The sequence below is a fragment of the Megalops cyprinoides genome, chromosome 22, assembly GCF_013368585.1.
Source record: "Megalops cyprinoides isolate fMegCyp1 chromosome 22, fMegCyp1.pri, whole genome shotgun sequence".
Lineage (NCBI taxonomy): Eukaryota > Metazoa > Chordata > Actinopteri > Elopiformes > Megalopidae > Megalops > Megalops cyprinoides.
Window position 1 is genome coordinate 5,354,408 of NC_050604.1, and position 19,680 is coordinate 5,374,087.

Genomic DNA, 19,680 nt, shown 5'->3' on the forward strand with positions numbered 1-19,680 from the left:
CATGTGACATAATTAAGCTGGTGGAGGTGGAATCTCAGTAGGATTACCAGGCCACGTTCTTTGTTGGAGGAAGAACTCTCTCGCAGCTGTTCCCAGTTCAGACGCACTGGCTGCCACACAAAAGCACTTGTTCTGCGACCGCCCCGAACAGGCTGCTCAAGGAGATGGGAGAGCACAGCTGACAGCGAGAGAGGCTAAGTTGTCCAAAGTGTAACGTCTGAGGGAGAATCTGACATGGACACGGGACAAACTTAAATGAAATATAGGCCTGTACTAACCACGGTGTGATTGGTCATTAAGTTGAACAAGAAATGTTTTCCATGAGTTTTTGTGTATGCATGTGTGTCTTGATCGTTTTTTCAGCATCCACTGAACTCTGTTGTGTAAAAGGCTTACTTTCTGTGTTCAATCAAAACGATTTTTTGTTGTTTTCGTCAGCAACCCTGAACTTTGTGTTTTGTAAACAGCTTTTATTCCATAAATTGCATTGCAGATGGATTGAATAATGGGTCATATAACATCATTTATATGACCCTTTTTTACACAATGTTTTTATTTAAATGTGCTAATTAAGCATGAGTACTATCTACGAGACTCAAGTGATATTAAGCAAATTCCACTGGCGGAACAAAGGATGATGAACATTACGAGTGTTAAACCTATTTAAGTCACTGCTGGAGCATCTCCTGCTAAGCCCATTAGAGAAGGGCGTGTCTGCTGTCACAGAGAGCCCTCAGTAAACACAGCCAGCAGAGAATGGGACCTATTCAGGCCCATTCCTAGAGCCAGCGCACATCCTCCACTGGGACGTACCTTTAACCAGCCGCCCCGGCCCAAGACCGTCCCACAGCGCGCGTACCCGCTAAATAGCGGCGAGCAAACAGAAATGGTTGTCATCACCGTTGCGGTTCTGAGAGCAGAAGAACTGCCGTTTTCAGACGCACCCCCCCACCCCCAAGCCCGGTCGGATTATGTTGTCTTCATCCATTATTAATGAGGTGAGGACCACGGGTGATGTGGTGAAGGCACCGCTTGGGGAGATTTGCCTCTAATCCAGCACCCAGCCGCCCCTGTTCCATAACTGAGTGGAGAAAAGACACAAAAATGTCACTGGGCTCATGCAGACACTGGATTAGCTACCCCCTCCCCTCCCCACACACACACGCACACACGGACACACTTCAAACCCCGCCCCTCTGATACTGATTTTTCCACTCAGGAATTGGCCTGATTTTGCTATTTGCAATAGAGTTAAAATGGTTGTGCTTTTGGAACATGTGTGAGCTTTGTTTCAGCTCTAACTGCTGTAGCTGGAGCTGCCTGCATGGCGGTTTTCTTGGCCACTTATTTCTGAGACGGTCAAAGAAAACATTTGAAGGTGTTCGGGCATTTTGATGTCAGAACAGAACCGTCACCCTGTACATCTGACCATCACGAGAATGGAGTAAAAATATCAGCAGGAAAAAGTTTGATTCTAAATCTTAATGTTTCTAGGTGTAGCTTTAGCTGATCAGAATACTCTTAATTACCAGGCCTGCTCTGAAGTGAACCCCTCCCTCTGTCTGGCCGAGACTCCACCTCTAGTCCCTGGTCACTGCCTCAGTGGACCAATTAGGGGAGAGCTCTTCCATTTGCACACCTCCCTCCCTCTGTGCCAGGTGTTTGGGGAGCAGGCCTGAAGCAGCTCTGTTTTCCATGTATTTGATATGGATACATCGTAGCCATGTTATTACACCTATTTCATTCTTGGATGATTTCCCCTTCGGCAGGTTAGCGGCAGATAAGCAATTGATTTTTTTTTCATTGATTGACAACTCCTGGAGCAATTGAATCTTCCCTAATGCGTCTGTGATTAAATCAGATGTAATAGTAACCACACACACACTCACGCATACACACAGACACAGTGCTGATTAATTTGGTCTTCATTTCATTTTTCTTACAACGAGATCTTGGTCTTGCCTGGCAGAACCCCATCTATGTCCTTGGTACATCCATCCACTTTTGCAGAGCCTTATAGTGAATTTATTACAAGGAGCTTACCTCATTTCAGACACAATGATACAGCTGGTATCTGTACTTTTGTGACAGAGCTGGTAGCTAGCTTTCAGAGATGATAAAAACAATTTTAATGGGTAATTGTATCAATGAAACATGCTTTAGATTTAAAAAGCATATGAATGTATGATGTGCAACAGATTAACAGTGTCATTTGGTGTACTTCATAGATTTCATAGAGTTGAAATCTACAAACTAAAATCAAGTCTAAGAGGAAACATCAACATGTACGTATTAATAAGTTGCTGTGAAAATACTTGCCTAATACAACAGGCTAAATATGCAAAAGGAATGCCACATTAGTTAAACACGAGACCTCTGTTACATCCATGGGCTGTTTTGCAGACAGTGAAACTAAATAAAAAGGCAACTAGCTCCCTTTTAATTATATGCAGTATTGGCAGTGTATTTCAGGAAGAAGGAGAGAGGTCAATATACTGTACTAGATGATGTCATTTCCAGTTCATTTCACTCCAGTAAATGTGACTTATCTGAGACTATGGCTTCCTCCTCAACGTTACTGAGCACAGAAAGAGAAAAAAAAGACTTTGACCTTATAGAACACTCATTGGTAGGTCCTACTTAATCAGATCATTTGTTTATATGAATGGGTTTTTTCCTCATTTGCAGTGTTCTCCAGTCTGCTTGGCAAACAGCAAACAGAAATACACAGAGGAACCGGCCGCAAAGGTAATTACAGCATGGATTTTTGTAGGCAGTCAATAAGATCTGTCTCTCTCTTTCTCACAGGCTCACACACATGCACACACATTTACATACATACGCATACAATCATATGCATACACTCTCACACACGTATATACACCTACATCTGTCTCTCTCTCACACACATATACACACAGATTCTCTCTCTCTCTCTCACACTCACACACACACACACACACACAAATATCCCTGGTGAGGCAGTTATACCCACAAATGAATCTCATTCAAGCCCTTACTCTGTCTTGCATATTAGCACTGTATAAACTCATTTGTTTAAAGACCTGTGGCTTCGGAAACACAAACTTCTCTCCAAATGTCATTATACGGCCATGGAGTGGCGGCCGGCGCTGCGAGGCGAAAATTGAATGCGGTCTAGGATTGGCTTTCAAGCCGAGAGAACAGGGAATTTGACAAGGACCGTTTCAAAAATGCACAACCTCTCAAACTGCGGCAAAGAGTTCAATGGAAATGGTTTAGTTTGGGATACATCGAGGGGTGTCGTCCTTACGCCTGTTTACTGTAATTATTTTGATACTTGAATTAGGTTTAGCCTCTGATCCAAGCAGCGAAAGGACGCACAACTTCACGTCTAGCTGGAACGAGTCCATTTTTATTTATGAGAGACTGTGAGGGAATTGAAGAAATGATCATTTAATTGATTCCTCATGCCCGAAAACTGGATTCCGCTTTAATCACTCGAAACTAGAGCATGGAAAATAACTTGTTATACTAAGCCATTTACCCCATGTGTCAGCGAATATAAACTATTCTGGAAATAAATCGGTACTACCTGAAGTGCTGGCGTAGTGTCAACAGCAAAATGACATTACGGAGAATTTAACTGTTCAATACAAAGCCAAGAAAATACTTCATAACAGTACCACTTAACTTCCCTGCTTTTTGGCCAATGAAGTGTCATTTGCTTTATGCTTGATGTAAAGTTGAAAAATTATTATATTGTGAGCCACTACGCTTGTTATGGCCTTTTTGAAGAAACTAAAATAAACGACCTTTTGAACAGTGGTTCAGGCTGAAACATTTGAGAGCGTAAACATTATGTTTGATAAATTCGTCTGTCTTAAAAGGGCAATTAAAATGTCACAGAAAGTGGGGTATAAATCAAATTTTAAAAATTAATATTTAACTCTGATAATAACTACCTAATAATACCTAGCTTGATAATGACAAAATAACTTAGCCTCATAATTACATTGTTAATAAGTGAATGCACAAAGTGTAAACACACAATATCACTTTTAAACTCAAACCTTTACCAACAAAAGTGTAATAAAGTGCGTCACGCAGGTGAACAGTCAGAAACAGAAAGTATGAGAAAGAAAAAGCGGATCAAATTAAAGCCGTTCTATTGGTTGTGATAAAATTACCCTCGGGGTTATCTTGAACCTTAAAACTGTATGTAGCAGCCTATATTTGATTAAATAAATAGGCTACCCTAGATCAATAAATATTTCAACAAGAACTGTAAGTGATCGGTTGATTTTGGTTTACCATCAGGTTCAGAGTAACTTTATTCTCATTTTAATACAAAAATAAAACATGCATAATACGAAACGGTATACATTTTGTTTTCTTTCACGACAGTTTACATTGATTAAACTCAAAAGAAGACCCCGCAGTAGCCCACAGCGTTGTTAACAGTGGAGCCTGCTCTGCGCTTTACCCGAAACTGACAGAATTAGTCAAAGATGACAAGACACAGACTTGGCACAAGACATGATTCCTTCTCTGTTAACCCTAATCGAAAGCGACAGCTAACAAGATTTGTCTTTCTTTTGTAATGTTTCTGACTCGCCGGTGTTTGTGTATGCAAATGGTTTACAAATTTGCAAATGCTTCTCATGTACGTTGAATATTAAAGAGAAATTTTAAATGGTGTTCTCACCAAGCCTGAGCTCGATTTATTTATTCTGTACCGAGACACGCTGTGCACGCGCGGGTGTGGGTCGTGAATAAATTGTTAAAAAAAGTTACAACTTTTACTCAAACTTTTAGCAGTCAGCAGATATGTTGGAGTGAAGCGGTTGATGTGGAAATTAAGAATATTGGGGAATGCTTAGCCAGGTCACCTCCTTCGCCAGATCAGAGCCCTATCAGAAATTCTTTCAAGTGTCCTTCTGCGTCGCCAAAGATGACAACAGCTAATCGATACGTGCTTGAAATGAAAAGAAGCTGCAGGCTAGCCCTCGAGGCAGATCTTATTGAACCAGCCTGTTCTGAACTTCCAACATTCCTCAGCACCCTTCTCTGTGAGCAAGCGAAGCCCTTCATTTTATTCTCCAGATGGCGGTGAGTACGATTAGTGTATGAATCCACGAGACCTCGCTTCTTGCAATGACAGGCCAGGGACTGGACATGGTGTCACGCGTAATAACGAGTCTGATATTCTAGGACGAGACAACGATCTCATATTTCACGCATTTTAGGTTCATATCGCGGTTCCAGCAAATCTGCAATGCTGTAGTTGATATAGTTGATAGTACAGGTCACAAGCTATACAGAAAATTTAATCGCTCTTAATATTCTGGTGATAGCTCTCTGGTATTAACCTAGTAGACCGTTTGTCGCAGGATGACGTTCTAAACAGTTACTCATTCAATTCAGATATCCCCGGCCATGGATATAGCGATGGCAAGCATCTTTGCACTCTACAGTTCTTCAGACCATACAGCACATTTAGGGGGTGGGCTCGCTCGGAAATAATTTGATTGATTTGTTCATGTACAAGGAGTCGTGTTAAATTAAAAGATTATTTACAACCCACAACGATGAACGGAAACTAAAATTAATTATTTTCTTCTCTGTTACACAATCCTTTAATACACAATACAGGGTATTTCTTACAACATGGGCCCAGTTTTCGTTAATATAACTGGATTAGTTTTAAAACCCCAAATTGTTAAAGTCTTTCGAAGGTGACATGGCCGTTCGGTTTTACAGTAATATAATTGTCTCCGATTTCGTTTTCACGCATAATACACGCACCAAGTGATGGCATTTTTGTACATACACATATGTGTTTATAAAGGCCTTCGTCGTTTTTACTCCGTTATTGCTCCTGCGCTTCCTTCTCCGTTGCTGTTGCAGAATTCCCTTGCGATTGTGTGCATTAATTAGCTGTTTGATGGGAGTATGACTAAAAATGTAAAACAAGGATTAAGCGCCTGGAACGTACATCGGTCTCATTTGGCGTTTGGGGGATAATCGCAATGTTTAAATCACGTTTCTTTAAAGCACATTTGCATCAGTCACAGCTGCTCACTTCTGCTCACAAATTTAATATGTCTTTAATGTGTTCAATAAAGACAAATCATGTATTCTTACAGTACGATTAAATGCGCCAATGATACATTGACAACAGTAGTACAACAACATCCGCAATTCAGATTCAGTACATTCGTTCTGCAGTAATTTAAAATATAAGTCTAAAGGATTGCATGGACACATGATACATTTTCCTAATCATTTAAGGAAAGGGAAATGTAATTAAATAATTTGTAAGTGTAATTTGGTGAATAAAATGATATTTCGAGAGTTAAAAGGAATATGTGCATATTAGGTTTTTATATCGGCAACTAACACAATGTTTGTAAATCTGAATCATTTCGAACGCTCTCGCCTCATTTTATTCCTAATTGTATATCCCACCAATTTAATTTTCGTTGAGTAACTGCCTCACAGATTCGGAATCATTTCAGTATTTTCATCGAACATCGAATTAAACGGATAGACATTTTCCTAAAATTAAATTAAATATTGATTTACATTTAATATAACATCTAATGAAAGTTTTATCACAGTGAGTTCAAAACAAGAGCAAGACCATAACATTTACTTGCAATATCGCACTGATTTTGAGGATGAAATATCGTAACAGGCCTGTTTGCACAAAAAGGATGATGGTGATAATGAAGATTAGTCATATAAACAGTCATAGCAGAACTAACACTGTTGTTTTGAAAATGAGACGGTTGTTAATTCTGTATTTATTTGGCTGACAAGAACCGTTTTGGTGAATGAAAACGAATAAATCTCGCAATTTAATGTCGTTTTTCCTTCCAAGCGTAATAAAGAGAAGATTGGCTCAAAACAGTCTGGTAGCATGAGCGCTTCTGCTTTTAATACTTTGAAATGTCATCTGGACCTGTTCAGTTCAGACTATACCCACAGGCGCGCACACGCAGTCAGGAACACACCCACTGGAATACACGCGCGCACAGTCTCCTAGGAGAAGAAAAAGTGCCCGTGTGTTCTGCGGAAAAAACATCGACGGCCCAGTGGCAGAAATAACCAGTGGAGGTGACTCAGACTGCGCTAGGTTAACTCTTCTGACTCGTGTCTGTAGAGGAGGGTACTCCAGCCTCACTTTGTCGTTGCGTTTTTTATCTGAAAAGAGCGTAAAGTTTGCGAGTGATCTACGGAGCTTCGCGACATTTGATTCCCGAACGCGAGCCAAAGCGTTATTTTGGACCTGTGACTTAGATGCCATCAGACCTCATCGGAAATAAGTCAGCGCTGATTGTCCTTTTTGGATTTTCAATTGGCCGGTCTGAAGGAGTTCAGTGAGAATACATAACTGGAAAAGGAAAAAAAAGTAACACTGCGTGGCGACTACAGGTAAGTGAAGAAGCTATCCCTCCTGAGATGTGAGATAATGCGGGCAAAGGAATTCGTTCCACTTTGGAAGAGTCTTCGCGGTGTGAGACGTGTAACTGACCTGAAATCAGTCGCTGGTTAAGTTGCGGGAAAGCAAACGGAGAATGATTTGACAGGAGGATTGGTGGGTCCCGAGGGTGACAAGAATTTATTGTCAGCACAGAAAACATTATGGAAAGGGTTCCGATATAAATATGACCCTAATAAAGTCGTATAATGCGTTATACGAAATTGATTTTCACTGCAATTCTTCTTAAGATTGAGAACATTACTGATCATAACGTCCATACAGTAAATTTACATTGATGACGGTATTTACAATGATAGAAACACAAAAGGTATGGATAGTTTATGTTTAAAAACATCAAAGCCATATGTGAATCTCAAAACGCATGATCGTATGAAAATGTTCCCCATGGAGTCTCGCACAGTACTTTAGTTTAAACACTAACCTTTTAATTAAAAGCGCACGGTTTAATTAAAAGTTTTGTTTGAATTATCAGACATTGAAACATGGCGACATATTGATCAATTTGTACACGGGCCTTAGCAAATAGAAATGTTAATTTATTTATCGTCAAATATTAATAAATTGAGGTCTCCTGTCTAAAATATATATTAAACTATATTATATACACGCCACTCGAATCTCTGAAATTACAAACATGGAGTTATTGATTTTAGGCCGCGATTTCGTCTATTTGGAGTGCGCTTTGCCCTTAATTTTAGCTAACAAACATAACGTGCTGTTGTTGATCTTTTTATTGTTGTTTTATATATATATATACATTTACATTGTTGTTATTGTTTTTTTCGTGTCCCACAATTTTACTTAACTTACAATATTTTATCAGTATCCCGAAAAATTATTACGTCCTTCAACTTCATGTCCACGATTGCATTCAAATTCGGGGTATCAACAAATTTTAGGTATTTGCTTAACTTCAGGAAATATTTCTTGGTATAAATAATTACATATTTAATTTAAAGACCTTTACTACATTCCAGAAAAAAATGTGTGTGTGTGTGTGTGTGTGTGTACAAATATATCTATATATATATATATATATATATATATATATATATATATATATAAATATATATATATATATATATATATATATATTCTTTTCTTTTTTCTTTTTTTAATGTATGTATGCAATTTACAATATCTGCCTCACTGGCTTGATCCGACTAATTAGCTTATATTATTGGTGAGGAACAATATTTGAATATCGAATATATTCAACGTTCGCCTCTCTCAATAATCAGTTTTAAATGTACAAACAGTGTCATATTTGTCAGTGTCACTTATTTGCTGATGAGACGTGCTCTTGTACTTTTACATCCGTGGAGTCCTTGGCCGCTGTGTCACAGGTGTGTAGAGTCCAGTGCCCTTACAGCTTCCGTCTCCTTTATCAAGAATTTCAGCAGTGTACAGGATGTATATACAACGCAGCATTCTGTCAGATTCCATCTGTTGTATGATACTTTTTCCATTTCGTAAAGCGTAAATGTGGGCATGGGTGAAGCTACAACACAATTAACTTCCGGTCTGCAACTATTCCATTTGACGGCATCAGGACGAGCATAGGTGAGGAAATCAATCATTGTAAACACTTAAGGAAGGCCTGACTCAGACATGACAGTAAGGTATATTACTGGTGTTCCTCGGATTCGTGCTGGAAATAAGTTCATTACTTACAGACGTGTCATCTTCGCGCCCATTATGTAAAACATACCCTATCGTGATTCGCGCCTTTGATTAAAAAATATAAATGATAGAGGAAGCGGTTTCGTGCTGGGCGGCATATTAGAAAAGAGAAGACGAAAAACGGTCGAAAGCATCATAGCATGCAAATTGCTATCTTAAATTATCATAAGCAAACACGGGAAGCCTGTGCCAATAAAATCCCATCTGTGTTACTTCATATCGAGTTAGTAGAGAGCTGTGGTAATGAAATTTGTAATACCCCACCGACAGACATCTCAATCAGGCACTAATCCCGTGATTTTACTGCAGAATCACAAAACTATCAGCCAAACTGCTGGTCTTTGGCACCAATACAGAACCAAGGCACTGCGCCGCGAGACCCAGACATCAGGAAATTATGAGAGGGGGACTAATTCAAGTAACTATGCCCACAATCACTTTTATTGTTGAACATATTAGTTATTTATTATTGTTCTTGTTTCGACTGAAACTATAGTGTGCGTTATTAATTTATTATTATATTTATTATTAATATAATATTTTGTCATCATTAAGAAATAAATAATAATAATAATCAAAGAGCATTTATAATCACCTTTAATTCTCGTTGAATGCGATGATAATTACGTTCTATATTATATATGTTGTTTTTCAGAAGCAGTAACCGGAAAATACAATGGACTCTCAATGCCGCAAGCTTGCGACGTGTACCCAAATAGGTGAGTATGAATTCAGAGTGTGTGTATCAATATTAATTTTTAGCTTTACCTGATTTGTACATTGCGGTCTCTTACGTGCTTTGTAATGCGATTTGTCAGTCAAGGAAAGAAAGAAAAAAATTTCACTTGAGTGAGAATGCTCCTGGTTGTTTCTCCTTTAAAATATGTATGTACTTACCGCGTGTGTGTCCACTCAAGGACTTGTATGATAACTTTGTTGTTGTTAAATACAGTTGTTGGTGGACACAGTACATTCAAGGTCATTTAAGTTGTAGTGTAATGCCCTCTAGTGGTAACAAATGGCTCTGACGAGTACCACCTTACTGTAACTGCTTATCTGCTGCTTGTTCTAAGCCTCTTCTACCATACGACTTATGTTTCCTTCATTACAAGGCAAAGCTGACAATAGCTCGTGTATTTGCATTTAAGACTGTTAGGTGACAAGTGAGTTGACTATTTACATTACCTGCTTTCTAACTACAGAATGCATCTGAATTGGGAAGACAGTTTGACTTTTAAATGGCGAGAAAGTATGTAAGAAGTCTCTGTCTTACAAATTGTAAACCGTCCCATTACTACAACACGTCAGACGCTAGTTGTGATTAATGTTCATCCTAAAATATCTGATAATCAGATAATCGACTGTCGACTGTGTGAACTGTGTCGACTGTGTGAAATTTTACACCTGGCATATTCTGTTACCTCTTTATCTCACTGTGGTAAAGTACCTTAGTTTGGGTTGCCCACCTTACAGGTGAACCCACAACCCCCGCATAAAGCTAACCCCATAACCACCACAGCACTTAACGTGGCGTGTTCTGCCCAGCATTGTCCTGGATTTACAGCAATGCGTTTTTAATTTAAAACGAAAACCGTAGTTTCTCCGAACTTTGCTGTTAAAATCTCATGTACACCATTATTGAAATCTTCGTTATTATGTCGACGGCGTAACATTGCCACGTTATATTTCCACGGAATTACTGTAAATAAAAATAACACGAAAATATACGGGGGTGTTTACAATGTCTAATTAAAAAGGAAACAATAGGTTAGCGTATTACTGTTTCTAACGATCTGTGTTTGAAGCTAAGGACGTAACATAATAGACTAACTTCCAAAATGAGGTCAATTTTCTGTCAAGGTATTGGTCTTTTGCTATGCACTTTACACTGCAAAGCATTCCACGGAACTATACCATATATGGATAATCAAACATGGTAGTAATCGGAATCACTTATCCAAGCAATCCATTTTCCTCTCTTGCTGTTACTATTACTGCTGCTAATACAATTGCAGCTACTGGATACATAATTGAAGGACATACCCCGATAAACCTCAAACGCAACCAATGGCGAAACAGGCCTTCAGAATGACTTGTTTCTCTCGATCAATCCTCACCACCCTTTATTAGGCAGTAGTTGGTGGATTGACTCATGGGAAAAGGAAATGTATAATGAAAGCTTATTCGTGAGGAGGAATATACTAATGGAACAATTTGATGTCTTCTTAATCCTATGTAAAAAGCTCTGTCGCAGCCCCAATATTGACTGAATGGGTAATTAATGGTTCTCTATGGCGAATAGCACAGGATAATCCTTCAGAGGGAGGGAGGGAGAGAGAGGGGCCTGGCTACAGATGTGAAATCAGGGAAAAACTCAAAACCCCATTCATTGTCTGCCACAACACTGCCAATAAAAATAGCAAGTAAATAAAATCGCGCGTTTATTTCAGTCACCCTTGTCAGTGTCGAATTTCAATGAATCTCTCTATAAATCCAGTTCTGTTCATTTATTTAAAAAAATCGCGTCATTGTTGTATTAACATAGATCAATATTTTCTAATATGTAATAACTGATGTTGCAAGCATGTAATTTCTAAATGTAAAGGTAAATACATTTCGATGGTGATAGGCCTATATGTTTTGAGAATGTGAAATCCAAGTTTGATATGAAATGCACTCATTATTGATAACCATTATGGTATTGTTTCAAATTCACTTCACCAAAAGCTTAATTGCTAATTTTGGAAACGTAACAACGATGGAATTTCTACAATGCTTTCGGCAAAACAACGTCGCTATACGGTTTAATGCCGCAATAGTGCGTTTCTCCTCAAGATTGAATATGTTGGAAGAGATAAAGGGTTATTTTATGAAGGGTAAATTTGCTTACACAACAAAATTTATTTGACTTTGAAATGTATCAAGGACCCCACGGTTTTGCATGACATAACACATATGGTTGCAAAACCGTTGCATGTGTTTAACAGTTTGTTGGCTGAATGGACTGGAATCGAGGGAAACAAACGTCGCAGCATTTAACGCGGAGTAATTCAAGCTGAATTACACTCGCATAAAGACGAGAAGATATAAATGTCGGGCATTCACCTATACGCAGGGACACGGAGAACCAAACAGACAGATCAAATTAGAAGAGGTTATTTTTAAACCGATTACAGGGTCGGAAATGACTTGACAGCTCTCTCTCCCTCTCCCTCCCCTGTCTCCATCCGTCCCCGAAGACTGCAAATGAGGTGTGTATCAGTGGTTTTCAACGGATTAGCTCAATAACGTATTAGTAGCCTTCGTAAGCACGAGAGTACGCTGAGGGGTTTGTGAGGGCTGCATTTTTAGCAGTTTACAGTGCCGTAATGAGAACAGCAAAGTCTACCAGGTTGCGCCTATTAAAAACAAATGCGACATTTATTCTTTTTTTTTCATATACGTGTGCTTTGATTGCGAGGCCCCAAGAGCGACTTTCATTCATTTAATGAAACACTGTATCACTAAATTACGTAATTCTGTTCATTAACTTGTAGTAGCCTATGGTAGTGAGCAGTTCGGCAGACGGCAAACATTTCGAAACGTGGAAATCCACAAAAAGATTTTTTGGAGAAATATGAGCACTTTTATGCTCGATTAAACTTTCAATGATTTGCTAAAATTGACGGGAGGAAATATTCCACCTTATGTTTTGTGAGTCAGGGAAAAGATAAAAGAAGACAGTCAAATGACTCTTATCAGATTAAAAGCCATTACAACTAAGAGCGGTTCTCCTTCGAACACGCTGCAGGGTCATAGGAATACACCCATTGACTGATTCTTTTCTTTTTTTTTGGGGGGGGGGGGGTGGTGGTTCGGCTACGTCATTTAATATCTGGAGAACAGGATCGCAATAAATTAATAAGCCGTTAATAAAGGGGAGTGCTTATTCATCAAAATGAATGAAACTCGCTTCACGGGTTACGATTAAATCATGGTTTGGTCTTAAACTAAAACTTCTATGACGGCATTGTTTTCCGATTTAAGTCTGGAAGTTTGAAAAAAGAGAGAAATAGCATAATATATTACACAAAATTTACGGTGAAAATACTGCGTCAGACCATTTAATAGATTCCTGGATCAAACTTTCACGTTTCCTCTTTACGCATTTACAATGATCTGCAGTGGTACTGTGATATAGTGGTGCTGTATTCCTAATGTCATTGTTGTAATAATTTAAGCAAGAAAAAGATGCGCCTAATTAGTGGTATCTGGAGCCCGTTTAAATTGAGAGACGACAATCCGCAATTTGCTGTCTTCACCATTCTCCCCCTCCGCACCATCAGCGGATACATCACACTACTCCAGTTTGTGTGTGTGTGTGCCTGTGTGTGTGTGTGTGTGTGTGTGTGTGTGTGTGTGTGTGTGTGTGTGTGTGTGTGTGTGTGTGTTAACATTACAGGTCAGTTGTAATGACATATATTTTAATACACCGTCAAACAATTACCATGCTAATGTGAATCAGTCTTGTTCAAAATGCCAGTGAATAAATGTATTGTGTTCTTGTCGCAACTTTAATAAATGCACTCCTGTTCTGACAGCGTTAAGGCCTAACTTTTTAGTGGAATACTGCTGAGGAAAAAAGAGGTGTCTTCTGTGTTGTGGGTGCACTGGGGTTCCACAGGGTTTTTATTAGGAACAACAATAAGCACAAAACCAAGCAGAATGCCATTGGAAGTCGGCTTTTTCCCTCCCGACCGACCTTGCGCTGGTTGGTTGGGCAAAGCGTCATGTCTGACTTTGACAGCCTGTCAGAAGGTGGGAGGCCTCTCATGACGTCAAAGCCTAGAAAAGTGGCTCTGTGGAACAGAGAGGGAACTGGGAACAGCTGAAATGAACAGCGAACCACCTAATGTGCGCGAGCCTTCGGATATAATATCAGCTACCTGTCCCTGTCACTCCGACTCTCGTAGCCACTAGCAGTATCAGTCAGGATATGTCTATTTGCTGCAGCTTCTCCTAAAAGAAGGATCTTTATGTCCCTCCGAGGCTGATAATACCAGTATGGCTTTAATTTAAGACATCTTAAGCTACTTAAGCAGAGCTGCAAGTTATTTATTGGATGAGTGGCGCCGCCTAAATTTTAATTACTAAGTATTTTCTTCCTGTCAAACGCTGTCGTTGGGGCTTTGGAGCAAAAACTGTGTCCAGCGTTGTTCTTTTGCCTGCTTATCGATGAACTCTATGAAGGATTCGTTGCTTCTGGACCATCAGCTTACCGGCAATAAACTCGCCTCTCCACACCAAACAGCACTTGCTATGGCGTCTAGTCTGCAGCCGCTGCAGCGGTCTGTAGACTCCAAACACCGTCTGGAGGTGCGGGCATTGTCGGGCACCTCCAGTCCGGAGTCTGTAGGTAAGGGAGAGTTTATAATTAACAGCGTTTCACCGCCGCGGAATAGAAGATGGCTCCATCCCTCACGCGTTTTTTTTTTTTTTTTTTTCCATGGAAATGCATTCTAAAACCGTAGCGCGTCCGCCGTGACATCAAATACTTGGAAATAGTTTTACAATGTTGTGAGGAGTAAACGCATTTTACTAGATCTGTTTGTGTTTTTTCCTTTTTGTTTTTAAATACATGAATTAGACTTAATTTATTAATGTATTTATTGATGTGTTTTGCTGCACGTTTGTTAGGTGAAAAGGGACACGCGTCTCAAATAAAACTGAGTAGCCTACAGCACGCACACACCATTTATAAAATAAGGGGTCTCTGGAATTATCAGTTATTATTTGCATGGAATTAAAGGCCAGAAACCCCTTTTACTTGACATGACGTATTCTTTCCGAAATGTGTAATATCCTCCTTGTTTAAAACGCCCATGTTTCCCAGTGCCAAGTACCACAAATATTTTTGTTTCAACATGTCCTCTGCTGAGGGCATATGGAGATTTTATTTAAACAGAAAGACAGTTCTGTTCATAAATTCGCGCTTTCTTGAAAGAATCGTCCATTCCAAAAAGCATCAAACCCGTCGTTATGGCATATTTACATGTCGTGTACAGTCAGCGTAGCGCTCGAGGAAGTGTGATGTATTAACATAATTGCATGGTGATTGAAACCTGTTTAATCGTTGCAGAGAGAGAGAAAAGCCAAAGCAAAAACGACGACCCCTCTGACGACCCTTCAAAAAAGAAAAGACAGCGACGGCAGAGGACTCATTTTACTAGCCAGCAACTCCAGGAACTGGAGGCCACGTTCCAGAGAAATCGCTATCCGGACATGTCCACGAGAGAGGAGATAGCTGTCTGGACCAACCTCACAGAGGCCAGAGTCAGGGTAAGGCCGTGAGAGTATCATTTCTCAGACTGAAACTGTTTTGTTTTGTTTTTTATTCTTTCCTGTCTTTTACTTGTGTTACCTTTTTCTTTTATTGGGATAATATATAGTCACTTACGTGAGCATAATACATGCATAATGCTCAAAAATAATTTTGACACTGCCAGATAAACTTTCCATGCCCCGACCGAAGTTTGATTCACAACGCATTATCATTCCATTGTGCTGAGAGTCTAAAGAATACTTTATAAAGAATGCTGTACTATCATTTGAACTGCATACAAAGCATATGTCCGTCTATTATTAATCTATAACATGGCTGCATAGAATCGTATTTTTCTCATGCGATTTTTTTTGCGTGAATTGAAGTGATATCTGCAAAGTAAATATATCTATGTACTGCAAACCCACATCTGGCCCATGCTACTGCCTTGTTCGATTAACTTTAGCGTTTATATATAGTTGCCCTTTGAATCGCAAGCCATTTTGTTCATAGTCTAAAAGTGTTTTTTTTTCTGTTTGATATTTTTAGTCTTACAACATGTATCCTTTCATCGAGGATTGTGCTCTTTAAACACGTGCTTTAAATTATAGCTCATAACCGGGATATATGTTGTAGTATGAATTCATCTACAAAACGTGCACAGCAACGTGGGAGAGCTAAACGCCTCTTGCGTAAAACCGAACTGTCTTAACTTGTTCTAATTAAACAACCTAATCTTTGTCTTCAAAGCAATATTTGCTTAATATATTTATAGAGCAGATTTTTGAAGAGCGTCATAAGAGATCGGTGCAAGAGGCGACAAAGCTGTTTTTCCTTTTTTTCAAAAACATTTTACTACTTTTAAAATGTAATTGAATTTATTATTGCATTTCTTTCTTTTAAAAATTCCTTTGTAAAACACACATTGAATCACAATTATTATTTATGCCTTCTTACTTCAACGGTGGGTTTTCCAAGGTTAGAAATAAATACTGGAAAGTGGGTGAAATATTTAAACATTTCATTTCAACCGTGTAAATACGTCGTACATATCTGTACCGTGTCAGAGACCCGTGACAGAGGAACATCGGTTGTATTTTGTGATGGTCAGCGTGATGTTTAAAGTTTAGGGACAACAATTGTCTCGGGTCATGGCGGAATACACAATTCTCGAGACGATACATTCGAGTGGCTAAGTGATAGATAAGACAGCGGCGTGTGTATTGAGATTCCCGTCGGATCAAACCTCATTATTTAGTGGGTGGGATGAAACGTCTCCATTAGTACCCTAATTAGACCTAGTAAATTAACAAAAACAACACGAGGCCTAATCGTAAAACAACAGAACATGCCGCAATAAAATAATAATAATAAAAAATAAAAACACTACATGTGTCGTTTCTAAACGTATGTGCAGATTGTAAAAGCAATGTAATCTGTGGCTGTGGATTTTTTACCTAGTCTTTTAATAACCTAACCTAACTTTGGCTAATCTTTTAACCCAACAGAATACATTTTATCGCTATTTTAGGCCTATTTTGTTTTCTGTTGTACAATCAATACCTTACTGGTATTTTTTTTTTTTTTTTTGGGAGGGGGGGGGGGACAATACATTTGGACCTAATACGATTAACTTGATAATATAAGACACATGTTGCAGCTGAGAGAGGGGACAAATTGGACAATAACATTTATTTATTCATTTGTATTGTTTTAGGTATGGTTCAAGAACCGCAGGGCAAAATGGAGGAAAAGGGAGAGAAATCAGCAGACAGAACTGTGTAAGAACGGTTTTGGCCCTCAATTTAATGGACTTATGCAGCCATACGACGACATGTACTCCAGCTACACGTACAACAACTGGGCCGCCAAGGGGCTGACGTCGGCCTCATTGTCCACCAAAAGCTTTCCTTTCTTCAATTCCATGAATGTCAACCCGCTGTCGTCGCAGACCATGTTCTCCCCGCCGAGCTCCATCTCTTCCATGAGCATGACCTCCACTATGGTGCCGTCCGCAGTGACCGGCGTGCCGGGCTCCAGCCTCAACAGCCTCAACAACTTGAACAATCTCAGTAACCCGTCGCTGAATTCGGGAGTTCCGACGCCGGCCTGCCCGTACGCGTCGCCGACACCCCCGTACGTGTACAGGGACACGTGTAACTCCAGCCTGGCCAGTCTGAGACTGAAGGCCAAGCAGCATTCGAGCTTTGGATACGTTCAGAACCCGGCCTCTAACCTGAGCGCCTGCCAGTACGCGGTGGATCGGCCAGTGTGAAACCCGGGAATTCTAAACGCGATTCACAGTGAGGGGAGACTACCAAATCCGTTTTTTTTTTCAATCTTTTCTGTCTCGAAAGGCACTAAAAGACTACACACCTGAAACGAGCTGTATCCGGTGATGGAGTTTTTAACTCAAACGGAATTAAATAGGCATCCTCCAATGATTGGTTTTGTTCGTTGGGAGCGAGTGAAGAATTGTACTGGATATACATATATATTTTTAATTTTGTTGTTATTTTGAAGTTTCGAATTCTGGACACTAATGACTGAGGTTGTATATATGTCGAACAGTCGATTAATTTTCTAAGAGCAAATGCTAGCTACATTGTTTTCAAGGTTCAAAGCATGTGAGAAACGTAAAAATGTTTTGCTTGCAAATAAGGGAATGTATATACTAAATGCACCAGTTGTATGTTTCTAACATATTCTAAATTTATTATTAAATGTATGTGTGAATATCGGTTTTAGAGTAGCGATTCGGTTATTAAGACGCATAAAATGTGGCAGCAAAATGAAATAGGATTTGCTCTGTGTTTAGTATTTGGTACGGATTTTGTTTCGTTTTTTCAGCAGCAAAGAAGTAATAAAACAGTGAATTTTATTTAATGGAAGTAAATATATTGTTAAGGTTTTCAAATGCGTTATGTTGCCGTTTTTGAACTGCTAGCACAACCACAGCCGTATCTGAAATTTCATCATGTGAAGTGACTTTTTTGTTGGTGTTCAACTTCGGATATTCTTCTCATTTAGAAAGAGAACAATACTCCTCTCCAATACACATCCAGGAGATGTAATACACACAAGTACGGGGTGAGGTTCTTCCAGACAGACGGGCTTATCTTACAGGCTTCCTGTGATCTCCCTTTATTGGAGAATAATTGGGGAAAAGTAAAAACTAGTCAAAACTGGCCCGTAAAATTATATTCGTAGATTTATTATAGATTATACAAGAATCGAGTTTGATATTATTATTATTATTATTATTATTATTATTATTATTATTATTATTAACTAATGCAAATACCACAGTACACTGTCTCACATGCCATGCGTTTGGTCTCGGTAATAATAATGTTGATTCATAGTCTGTTTGCACATTTATTCACTCGGGATTTCAAAGCAAATTCCAAGCAAACCGCCCAAGCGCACATTGACATCTATATTTTTATTAGGCTTTCTGTTCGGCGGATATAGACGGCAACATTAAACAATTGCTTCCAAAATATTTACATATTTAGACTAAACAATCTAAACAAGTGAAAAAACCAGGGAGTTACAGAAATAAGATATACCAACGCTGATTGTGAAGTCAAAAAAACGACGTATGCGAAAATGCGTACGCATGTCTGGAATCAAATCAGCAGTATTCATTTTTTGTGGAAAAGTATACGGTCTTCAAAACAATGATTTTTTAACGATAGCTCTTACCGACAGGTCCAATAACAGTTTTACATATTTTCTGAGGACTTTGCGTGATTTTATCCCTGCAACAAATCTCAAGCACAGTCCGTTGTCGTTTCTGTTTCGACAATGAATCCGGGCAGACGCTGGGCTGGAGAGTGATGGTTTTTCATTAAATACACAAAGGGCGAGAAAATATCGTTCCACCAACGAGCAAAAACAAACAAGGGCACAACGGTGGAGGCGGGGGCGTTCCTATCATCTCCGGGGTAGTGGAGCTTGTGTTGGACGCCAGTGAAAAGTGAACGCGTAACACTGAGTCGCAAAGCGGTTGCGTTAGAACACCCCGCAGAATGTCAGACAGCGCTGGTCTTCTCCATTGACAAGCAGAGCAAGTAATTGAGTGTGTGTTAATGTGGCCGTTTCTCGTGGGCTTGCGGTTTTGTAGTTGTTTATTGTTTTTTTTTTTGGTGAAGTTAATTTAAAACGCTTTCGATTCAAATAAAAATTTAATGTACTTCAAAGT

General features: G+C 39.3%; 1 protein-coding gene across 2 annotated transcripts; it reads left to right on the forward strand.

The window, feature by feature from the left end:
* Positions 1–7,345: 7,345 nt before the first annotated feature.
* Positions 7,346–17,748, forward strand: LOC118769737 (pituitary homeobox 2-like). Of its 2 annotated transcripts, XM_036517024.1 has the most exons (4): positions 7,346–7,419; positions 9,828–9,891; positions 15,291–15,490; positions 17,191–17,748. In XM_036517024.1, exons 2-4 carry the CDS (start codon positions 9,849–9,851, stop codon positions 17,746–17,748), a joined length of 801 nt encoding a protein of 266 aa, XP_036372917.1. In that variant the 5' UTR covers positions 7,346–7,419; positions 9,828–9,848. The 2 variants fall into 2 exon arrangements, with proteins under 2 accessions (XP_036372917.1, XP_036372916.1); XM_036517023.1 differs by lacking the exons at positions 7,346–7,419; positions 9,828–9,891 and adding an exon at positions 14,077–14,567.
* Positions 17,749–19,680: the final 1,932 nt, after the last annotated feature.

Excerpts from the sequence above, each read along its gene's own strand:
- LOC118769737 (XM_036517023.1), top strand. The coding sequence starts at position 14,387 with ATGAACTCTATGAAGGATTCGTTGCTTCTGGACCATCAGCTTACCGGC. Across the intron at positions 14,568-15,290 it reads CTCCAGTCCGGAGTCTGTAG|AGAGAGAGAAAAGCCAAAGC; the intron begins GTAAGGGAGAGT and ends TAATCGTTGCAG. Across the intron at positions 15,491-17,190 it reads TCACAGAGGCCAGAGTCAGG|GTATGGTTCAAGAACCGCAG; the intron begins GTAAGGCCGTGA and ends GTATTGTTTTAG.